This window comes from Tachyglossus aculeatus, chromosome 20 (genome assembly GCF_015852505.1).
Source record: "Tachyglossus aculeatus isolate mTacAcu1 chromosome 20, mTacAcu1.pri, whole genome shotgun sequence".
Classification (NCBI taxonomy): domain Eukaryota; kingdom Metazoa; phylum Chordata; class Mammalia; order Monotremata; family Tachyglossidae; genus Tachyglossus; species Tachyglossus aculeatus.
The window spans coordinates 12,699,906-12,710,875 of record NC_052085.1 but is presented as its reverse complement, the minus strand read 5'-3'; the positions used below and the strand labels follow the sequence as shown (position 1 = coordinate 12,710,875).

At 46.0% G+C, this 10,970-nt stretch overlaps 1 protein-coding gene across 1 annotated transcript in view; it reads left to right on the top strand.

Annotated features, from left to right (window-relative positions):
* The first annotated feature begins 355 nt into the window (after positions 1–355).
* CARS2 (cysteinyl-tRNA synthetase 2, mitochondrial) overlaps positions 356–10,970 on the top strand; it is a 33,524-nt gene continuing 22,909 nt past the window's right edge. Inside the window, exons 1-5 of the mRNA XM_038761702.1 lie at positions 356–526; positions 5,422–5,472; positions 7,476–7,593; positions 8,785–8,856; positions 9,469–9,574. Of these exons, the coding sequence (XP_038617630.1) occupies positions 375–526; positions 5,422–5,472; positions 7,476–7,593; positions 8,785–8,856; positions 9,469–9,574 (499 nt within the window). The 5' untranslated portion in view covers positions 356–374. The remainder of the gene's footprint in view (positions 527–5,421; positions 5,473–7,475; positions 7,594–8,784; positions 8,857–9,468; positions 9,575–10,970) is intronic.

Below are 10,970 nucleotides of genomic sequence, written 5' to 3'. Positions count from 1 at the left end.
CCCCTCCCCGCCCATTGGTCCATCCGCGCGGGCGGGCCCCGCCCCCCGCAGCCTCCGCCCGCCGTTTCCCGCCCCCTCGTCCTCAGGCCCCGCCCCTCCCCCCGATTACGCCACCCCTTCCCGCCCATTGGTCCATCCGCGCGGGCGGGCCCCGCCCCCCGCAGCCTCCGCCCGCCGTTTCCCGCGCGCGTGCGCGCCCCCTCCTCCCCGATCACGTCACCGCTCCCCGCCCATTGGCCCCTCGGTCCCGCCCCCTCCTTCCTCATTACGTCACCGCTCGGGCGCTCTCGTCACTTCCGGTGTGCTCGCGGGCGGGCTCCTCCACTTCCGGCGTCGTCGAGGGCCTCGCCTCAGGCCGCCATCTTGGCGCGGCGATGCGGGCGCGGGCCGCCCGCGGGGTGTGCGGGCTCCGCGGGGCCTCCCCGGGGGAGGGCCGGGAGGACACCGGCGTCCGCCTCCGAAACAGCCGCCACCCCGAAGGCCTGCAGCCCCTCCTCCTCCCGAGGCCCCCCCGACCCGCCTCCTGGTAACCCACACCGGCCGGCCGAGCGCTCACTACGTGCCCGGCGCTGTGATGAGCGCCCGCGGCGGGCGGGGGGGGGGGGGCGGAGCCCTTCTGACAGAGGACGTGACTGAGGCCCGGAGAAGTTCATAACAATAATAATAATAATGTTAGCGATGGTATCTGTGAAGCGCTTACTATAATAATAATAATAATGACATTTATTAAGCGCTTACTATAATAATAATAATAATGATGGCGTTTATTAAGCGCTTACTATGTGCAAAGCACTGTTCTAAGCGCTGGGGAGGTTACAAGGTGATCAGGTTGTCCCATGGGGGGCTCACAGTCATCATCATCCTCATCATCAATCGTCTTTATTGAGCGCTTACTGTGTGCAGAGCACTGTACTAAGCGCCTGGGAAGCACAAATTGGCAACATATAGAGACAGTCCCTACCCAACAGTCTAAAAGTCTTCATCCCCATTTGACAGATGAGGTAACTGAGGCCCGGAGAAGTTAATCACAATAATAATAATATTAGCGATGGTATTTGTGAAGCGCTTACTATAATAATAATAATCGTGATGGCATTTATTAAGCGCTTACTATGTGCAAAGCGCCGTTCTAAGCGCCGGGGAGGTTCCAAGGTGATCAGGTTGTCCCATGGGGGGCCTCACAGTCATCATCATCCTCATCATCAATCGTCTTTATTGAGCGCTTACTGTGTGCAGAGCACTGTAGTAAGCACTTGGGAAGCACAAGTTGGCAACATATAGAGACAGTCCCTACCCAACAGTCTAAAAGTCTTCATCCCCATTTGACAGATGAGGTAACTGAGGCCCGGAGAAGTTAATCACAATAATAATAATATTAGCGATGGTATTTGTGAAGCGCTTACTATAATAATAATAATCGTGATGGCATTTATTAAGCGCTTACTATGTGCAAAGCGCCGTTCTAAGCGCCGGGGAAGTTCCAAGGTGATCAGGTTGTCCCATGGGGGGCCTCACAGTCATCATCATCCTCATCATCAATCGTCTTTATTGAGCGCTTACTGTGTGCAGAGCACTGTACTAAGCGCCTGGGAAGCACAAATTGGCAACATATAGAGACGGTCCCTACCCAACAGTCTAAAAGTCTTCATCCCCATTTGACAGATGAGGTAACTGAAGCCCGGAGAAGTTAATCACAATAATAATAATATTAGCGATGGTATTTGTGAAGCGTTTACTATAATAATAATAATCGTGATGGCATTTATTAAGCGCTTACTATGTGCAAAGCACTGTTCTAAGCGCTGGGGAGGTTACAAGGTGATCAGGTTGTCCCATGGGGGGCTCACAGTCATCATCATCCTCATCATCAATCGTCTTTATTGAGCGCTTACTGTGTGCAGAGCACTGTACTAAGCGCCTGGGAAGCACAAATTGGCAACATATAGAGACGGTCCCTACCCAACAGTCTAAAAGTCTTCATCCCCATTTGACAGATGAGGTAACTGAGGCCCGGAGAAGTTAATCACAATAATAATAATATTAGCAACGGTATTTGTGAAGCGCTTACTGTAATAATAATAATAATAGTAATAATCATGACAGCATTTATTAAGCGCTTACTATGTGCAAAGCACTGTTCTAAGCGCTGGGGAGGTTGCAAGGTGATCAGGTTGTCCCATGGGGGCTCACAGTCATCATCCTCATCATCAATCGTCTTTATTGAGCACTTACTGTGTGCAGAGCACTGTAGTAAGCACTTGGGAAGCACAAGTTGGCAACATATAGAGACAGTCCCTACCCAACAGTCTAAAAGTCTTCATCCCCATTTGACAGATGAGGTCACTGAGGCCCAGTGAAGTGGCTTGCCCGAAGTCACACACAGCTGACAATTGGCGGAGCCGGGATTTGAACCCATGAACTCTGACTCCAAAGCCCGGGCTCTTTCCACTGAGCCACGCTGCTTCTCTGTGTGCTGTGTGCGAAGCACTGTTCTAAGCACTGGGGAGGTTACAAGGTAATGAGGTGGTCCCACGGGGGGCTCACAGGCGTCAGCCCCGTTTGACAGAGGAGTGAACTGAGGCCCGGAGAAGTTAATAACAATAATAATAATATTAGCGATGGTATTTGTGAAGCGTTTACTATAATAATAATAATAATCATGATGCCATTTATTAAGCGCTTACTATGTGCAAAGCACTGTTCTAAGCGCCGGGGAGGTTACAAGGTGATCAGGTTGTCCCACGGGGGGCTCACAGTCATCATCATCCTCATCATCAATCGTCTTTATTGAGCGCTTACTGTGTGCAGAGCACTGTACTAAGCGCTTGGGAAGCACAAGTTGGCAACATATAGAGACAGTCCCTACCCAACAGTCTAAAAGTCTTCATCCCCATTTGACAGATGAGGTAACTGAGGCCCGGAAAAGTTAATCACAATGATAATAATATTAGCGGTGGTATTTGTGAAGCACTTACTATAATAATAATAGTAATAATCGTGATGGCATTTATTAAGTGCTTACTATGTACAAAGCACTGTTCTAAGCGCTGGGGAGGTTACAAGGTGATCAGGTTGTCCCATGGGGGGGCTCACAGTCATCATCATCATCAATCGTCTTTATTGAGCTCTTACTATGTGCAGAGCACTGTACTAAGCGCTTGGGAAGTACAAGTTGGCAACATATAGAGACAGTCCCTACCCAACAGTCTAAAAGTCTTAATCCCCATTTGACAGATGAGGTAACTGAGGCCCAGTGAAGTGACTTGCCCGAAGTCACACACAGCTGACAATTGGCTGAGCCGGGATTTGAACCCATGAATTCTGAGTCCAAAGCCCGGGCTCTTTCCACTGAGCCACACTGCTTCTCTGTGTGCTGTGTGCGAAGCACTGTTATAAGCGCTGGGGAGGTTACAAAGTCATCAGGTGGGCCCACGGGGGGCTCACAGGCGTCAGCCCCGTTTGACAGAGGGGGGAACTGAGGCCCGGAGAAGTTAATAGCAATAATAATATTAGCGATGGTATTTGTGAAGCGCTTACCATGTGCAAAGCACTGTTCTAAGCGCTCGGGAGGTTACAAGGTCATCAAGTGGTACCGCGTGGGGTCACTGAGGCCCGGAGAAGTTAATAATAATAATAAGAAGAATAATGATGACGGCATTTGTGAAGCGCTTACTATGTGCAAAGCACTGTTCTAAGCGCCGGGGAGGTTACAAGGTAATGAGGTGGTTCCTCATGGGGCTCACAGGCGTCATCCCCATCTGACAGAGGAGGGAACTGAGGCCCTGAGAAGTTAATAACAATAATAATAATAGCGATGATATTTGTGAAGCGCTTACTACGTGCGAAGCACTGTTTTAAGCGCCGGGGAGGTTACAAGGTAATGAGGTGGTTCCACGTGGGGCTCACAAGTGTCAGCCCCGTTTGACAGAGGAGGGAACTGAGGCCCAGAGAAGTTAATAAGAAGAAGAAGAACGATGATGATGGCATTTGTGAAGCACTTACTGAAGTGCTTCACAATGATGATGGTGTTTGGTATTAACAATAATGATAATAGCAGCCTGGCCTAGTGGCAAGACCCTGGGTTTAGGAATCAGAGGACGTGGGTTCAAATAATAATGATGGTATTTGTTATCAATAATAATGATAATAGCAGCCTGGCCTAGTGGTAGGAGCCCTGGCATAGGGATCAGAGGACGAGGGTTCTAATGATAGTAATAATGATGATGGTGTTTGGTATTAACAATAATGATAATAGCAGTCTGGCCTAGTGGCAAGAGCCCGGGCTTAGGGGTCAGAGGACTTGGGTTCTAATAATATTAATAATGATGATGGTGTTTGGTATTAATAATAATGATAATAGCAGCCTGGCCTAGTGGCAAGGCACTGGGTTTAGGAATCAGAGGACGTGGGTTCAAATAATAATAATGGTGTTTGTTATCAATAATAATGATAATAGCAGCCTGGCCTGGTGGCAGGAGCCCTGGCATAGGGATCAGAGGACGAGGGTTCCAATGATAGTAATAATGATGATGGTGTTATTAATGATAATGATGATGGTGCTTGTTATTAACAACAATGATAATAGCAGTCTGGCCTAGTGGCAAAAGCCCGGGCTTAGGGGTCAGAGGATGTGGGTTCTAATAATAAGAAGAATAAGAATAATGGTGGCATTTGTTAAGCGCTTACTATGTGCCAAGCACTGTTCTAAGCACTAAGGTCGATACGAGGTAATTAGGTGGTCCCATGTGGGGCTCACATTCTTTATCCCCATTTTACAGATGAGGTCACTGAGGCACAGGGAAGTGAATTGACTTGCCCAAGGTCACACAGCTGACAAGTGGCGGAGCCAGGATTAGAACCCCCAACCTCCCGACTCCCAACCCCGGGCTGTTTCCCTGAGCCACGCTCCTTCACACTGTGGTGATGATGATGATGATGTTTTTTTTTTAAGCGCTTACTGTGTGCCGAGCACTGTTCTAAGCGCTAGGGTAGATTGACAATGAATAAAAATGTAAATAGACTGTAAGCTCAATGGAGCAGGAAGGCTTCTGCTAATTCTCTTGTGTTGTACTCCCCCAAGCGCTGACTACAGTGCTCTGTGCAGAATAAGTCCTCGATAAATACCATCAACTGATGGAACTGAGGCCCAGAGAAGAGAGTAATAATAATGATGGTACTTGTTAAGCGATTACTATTTGCCAAGCACTGGAATAGATACGAGGTCATCAGGTTGTCCCATGTTGGGACTGACAGTCTTAATCCCCATTTTACAGATGAGGGAACTGAGGCACAAAGAGGTGAAGTGATTTGTACAGTCTAATAATAATTGCGGCATTTCTTAAGTGCTTACTGCGTGCCGGGTACTGTGCTAATCTCTGGGGTAGATACAAAATAATTGGGTCTGTGTATTTTTATTCCCAGGTACAGCTGTGGGCCAACGGTCTATGACCACGCGCACCTCGGGCACGCTTGGTAAGTCGTCTGGGAAGAGCACGGGCTCTGCCCCCTCTCTGCCCCGGTACCATGGGCAAGGAACCTCTCTGGGCCTCAGTTTCTTCACCTGGGAAATGGGGGTTCAGTATCTGCTCTCTCTCCTCCTCATACTGGGAGCCCCTGTGAGGCGGGGGCTGTGAGCTCTAGATTGTAAACCCTTGGCGGTCAGGGAACGGAGTCAGGAACTCGGTTGTATTAGACTCTCCTAAGTGCTAAGACTGAGCTAGTGCTGAGGGCAGTGAGTGAGTCTGTTCCTTGTATTGTACTCTCCCAAGCGCTTAGTACAGTGCTTTGCACCCAAAGTGCAAGTGCTTTTCTTTTTTTGGTCCATCGGATGGACCAATGGGCGGGAAGGGGGTGACGTAATCGGGGAGGAGGGGCGGAGCCTGAGGGCGAGGGGGCCGGGGCTGGCTGGCCGAGCACGCGCCGGGGGGGAAACGGCGGCAGGAGGGTGCAGGGGGCGGGAACTTAGGTGGCGATAACCAAACGGAATGGGGTTGGGAAGCAGCGTGGCCTAGGGGAAAGACCACAGGGCTGGGAGTCGGAGGACCCGGGTTCTAATCCCGGCTCCACCGCTTAGCCGGCTGCGTGACCTGGGGCGGGACACCTCACTTCTCGGTGCCTCAGTTTCCTCCTCCATGAAATGGGGACACGGCACCTGTTTGCCCTCCTACTTGAACAGTGAGCCCCGTACGGGACGGGGCTGTGTCCAACTTGATTATCACAGCCTCCTCTGTCCCATGGAAGGCTCACTATTAAAGTGGAGAGAGAACAGGCCCCTTTATTTATATGGTATTTGTTAGCACTTACTATGTGCCAGGCACCCTAATAAACGCTGGGGTAAACCAATCCATCAGTCTTCTAGACAGTGAGCCCACTGTTGGTCAGGAACCGTCTCTATATGTTGCCAACTTGCACTTCCCAAGCGCCTAGTACAGTGCTCTGCACACAGTAAGCGCTCAATAAATACGATTGATTGATTGCACTTCTCTGACCGATGATCTCTCCCGGAGAAGGACCTTGTATTTATTAAACATTAACTGTGTGCAGAGCACTGTGCAAAGTGCTGGGAGAGTAGAATACCCAGGTGGGAATTATATATGGTCTGGTTCCCTCTGGGGGCTCACGACCTGGTCATTCGATCTTATTTATTTAAATGCTTATCGTGGGCAGAGCCCTGTACTGAATGCCTGGGAGAGTGCAATACAATAAACAGACCTATTCCCTGCCCAGAAAGACCCACTGTAGTGTAAGTAAACAGATTTGTATCCCGCTGTAGTGTAAGTAAGCAGATTTCTATGTCCGTACAGTGGGGCAAGCTTGAAAAGAGCTAATCCCACCTTAGATATAAATTAATCCGTATCTGCTTCTGCATTGCAGCATCGAGGAAAGCACAGTCTGAAACACGATCGGGAGTTACTTCGGTTTTCAAGGTTGTCGGGACCCATAAGAGTTAACCGAAGAGATGCCGACTCATTCTCTTGTTCCTTTAAGGAAAGAGAATCATCACCGAGAATGCGTTAAAATACAGAATTTTTGCGAATTCATTGTAACATACTACTTAGACCAGAAGAGGGTAGATTGCTTTAGGATCCATTTCTGGTTTTACAGGCCGCAGTGCTGAACAGACTTAAGGATCAATCAATCGATCGTATTTATTGAGCGCTTACTGTGTGCAGAGCACTGTACTAAGCGCTTGGGAAGTACAAGTTGGCAACATATAGAGACGGTCCCTACCAAACAGTGGGCTCACAGTCTAGAAAGGGGAGACGGAGAACAAAACATTAACAAAATAAAATAAATAGAATAGATACGTACAAGTAAAATAAATAAATAGAGTAATAAATATGTGCAAACATATATACAGGATCAGTTTTGTGCAACATATTTCTTGTTGGAGCTGTGCTTTTCTTTAAAAAAAACCCAAAACTATCAGGATTCATTTCTCAATCCATTTTAAAAAAATCACTTTTCTCTTTCAGTTCCTATGTGAGATTCGATATAATTCGCAGAATCCTGACCAAGATTTTTGGAATCAGCTTTGTCACGGTGATGGGGATTACCGACGTAGATGATAAAATAATTAAAAGAGCCAAAGAGGTAAATAAAATAAAGGTTGTTGTTAATCTGTCCCGATAAACACTCATAACTCTTTCCGTCTCAAAAGCGACACCGTACCGTTCTTTACAGACTCTTTTTGCGTTATTCAGAGGTGGATTAATTGCTGAAAATACAAATGATCATGTGGTATTTGTTAAGCACTTACAAGGTGCCAGGAACTGTATTAAGCGCTGGTGTGGATACGAGCTCATCAGGTTGGACACAGTCCCTGTCCCACGTGGGGCTCATATTTATTTTATTTGCTGTTGATTTATAAATCCACTGGTGCTTTTTAATCCTTTCTCCTACACTTCTCATTTTATGGGGCTCACAGTTTCAATCCCCGTTTTCTAGACGAGGTAACCGAGGCACAGAAAAGTGAAGTGCCTTGCCCCAGGACACACAGCAGACAGGTGGCGGAGTGGGATTCGAACCCAGGTCCTTCCAACTCCCACGCCCCGGACTCTGTCCACTAGTCCACACTGCTTCTAATGTGGGAACCTTAAATGATGACAGGTTGCCCCCATCAAATCCGTCACACTGTGGTACTTACTGAGCGCTTACTGTGTGCTGAGCACTGTACTGAGCCCTTGGGAGAGGGACAGTACAATAGAGTCGGTCAAAATGTTCCCTGCTTTTAGGGAGTTTATGGGCTGACGGGAAGACAGACACCGAAATAAATTTCGCGTGAGAGAAACCAAGTAGAAGGATATATATATAAGTTATGTGGGGATGGGTGGAATGCCTATTTGCGTGGTGAATCAAATCAATCGTTGGTATTTATTGAGCGCTTACTTTTTTTTTTTAAGGCTATTAAGCGCTTACTATGCGCCAGACCCTCTACCAAGCGTTGTAATAATAATAATTATTATTATTACAGTATTCATTCATCGCTTACTGTGTGCCAGGCACTGTTCTGAGTGCCGGGGCGGCAACAGGCAAATCAGGGTTGGACACAGTCTGTGCCCCACATGGGGCTCATAATCTTAATCCCCATTTTACAGATGAGGTAACCGAGGTACAGAGAAGTGAAGTGACTTGCCCAAGGCCACACAGCAGACCAGTGGTGGGGCTGGGATGATCACAGTCTGGTTGTTCTCCTTTGAGTATTGCTATAGGCACCGATGAGCACTCTCTGCAGCTGAAGGTTAATTATGCTTTCTACTGACAAGAGGTAGTTTTGTTTTGCAGTTGAGTATATCCCCAATTGCGCTTGCCCGCCTTTATGAAGAGGATTTTAAAGAAGATATGGCCGCCCTAAAGGTAATGGCAAAGTTGGTAATGTTAATATTATTATCATCATCATCATCATCAATCGTATTTATTGAGCGCTTACTATGTGCAGAGCACTGTACTAAGCGCTTGGGAAGTACAAATTGGCAACATATAGAGACAGTCCCTACCCAACAGTGGGCTCACAGTCTAAAAGGGGGAGACAGAGAACAAAACCAAACATACTAACAAAATAAAATAAGTAGAATAGATATGTACAAGTAAAATAAATAAATAGGGTAATAAATATGTACAAACACTGTACTAATAATCAGGTCCCCACCTGGGGCTCACAGTCTAAGGAGGGATAAGAGGTAGTGAATTCCTCCCCCATTTCCCAGATAAGGGAACTGAGACACAGAGAAGTGACGGGCCCAAGGTCCCACAGCAGATGAGTGTCAGAGGCGGAATTAGAACCCAGGTCCTCCAACTCCCAGGCCTGTGCCCTTTCCACTAGACCCCGTTGCGTCTCAGTGCGTCTTGAATTTTTTCCCACTTGAGGGTGTCAAGGCCCCGCGGCTGTCAAATCCGGTCGTACCGCCAAAGGCAACTAGTTTATTTTCTGGCCCAGTTTAACTCATAACCATTTCTTCTTCACTTCAGGTTCTGCCACCCACAGTGTATATGAGAGTGACTGAAAATATTCCTCAGATCATTTCTTTTATTGAGGGAATAATTGCTAATGGCCACGCTTATTCAACCAATCGAGGTAAGAGTTAAAACCTTAAAACTCAATACCGATTTGTGCGTGAAAGGGATTTTTGAGGGACTAAACGTTCAGTGTCACCAGAGTCCCTGACAGACATTTTCATCAAGCTCTCGGTATAGTGACTAATTTGAAAAACATTCTCCGCTCGTATATTTTTAGTTCTTTCTGAACCATGTGTTCCCTTGCAGTGTCAATACTGTTTCAGCTGTCCGAACGTTTTTTGTATGTTTTTGGTTTGTTGTTGGGGTTGTGGGTTTTTTTTTTGGTCTTTTCTGGTGTTTTGATGGCGGTAATGCCAGAGGGGCAGTAGGGCCGAATGGATAGAGCACGGGCCTGGGAATCTGAAGGACCTGGGTTCTAATTCTGGCTCCGCCGCTTGTCTGCTGGGTGACCTTGAGCACATCAATCAATCAATCAATCAATCAATCGTATTTATTGAGCGCTTACTGTGTGCAGAGCACTGTACTAAGCGCTTGGGAAGTACAAGTTGGCAACATATAGAGACAGTCCCTACCCAACAGTGGGCTCACAGTCTAAAAGGGGGAGACAGAGAACAAAACCAAACATACTAACAAAATAAAATAAATAGAACAGATACTAATAATATAATATAATAATAATAATAACAATATAATATACCATCATATCATACACATACATTACTATAATATTATAATAACACAATATAATACCATATACTAATATATAATTAATTATTAAGATCAATGTATGATTAATATAATTAATTATGATTATAATTAATTATAAGATAATTATAATCAATTATGATCAACGATTAACAATCAATCTTCACTAATCAATTATCAATTAAATATCAATTAATTATTGATTAATAATTAATATGTTGATTATGACTGGTTATGATTAATATATTAATGCGTTGTATCCTATTGTGACACGTTATGTTATTGTTATATTATATATTATGTATTATTGTGTTATAATAATATAATGATATAATAATAATAATATTATAATAACAATAATAATGATAGATAATAGATAATAATAAATAGAATAGATATGTACAAGTAAGATGGCATTCCCTGGGGCTTAGTTCCCTCATCTGTAAATGGGGATTAAGACTGTGAGCCCCACGTGGGACAGAGACTGTGTCCAACCAGCATGTAGTAGAGTGCCTGACATAGTAAGCATGTTGGAGATACCAAAATGAATTAATAAGCTCTCCTCCACGATGGTTAGGTCCTAGGTAGGTAGGAACAACGTGATTTGCAAGGTGGTACTGGATACAAAATTATTTCTGCGGGGATTATCTCTTTAATGTCCAAGATCTCGGTTGGTGATTGTTTCCCCTCCCCGCACGGTGTTCTTTCCTTAGAGCTGCCCTCACTTCCCAGATATGCTCTTAGGTAAT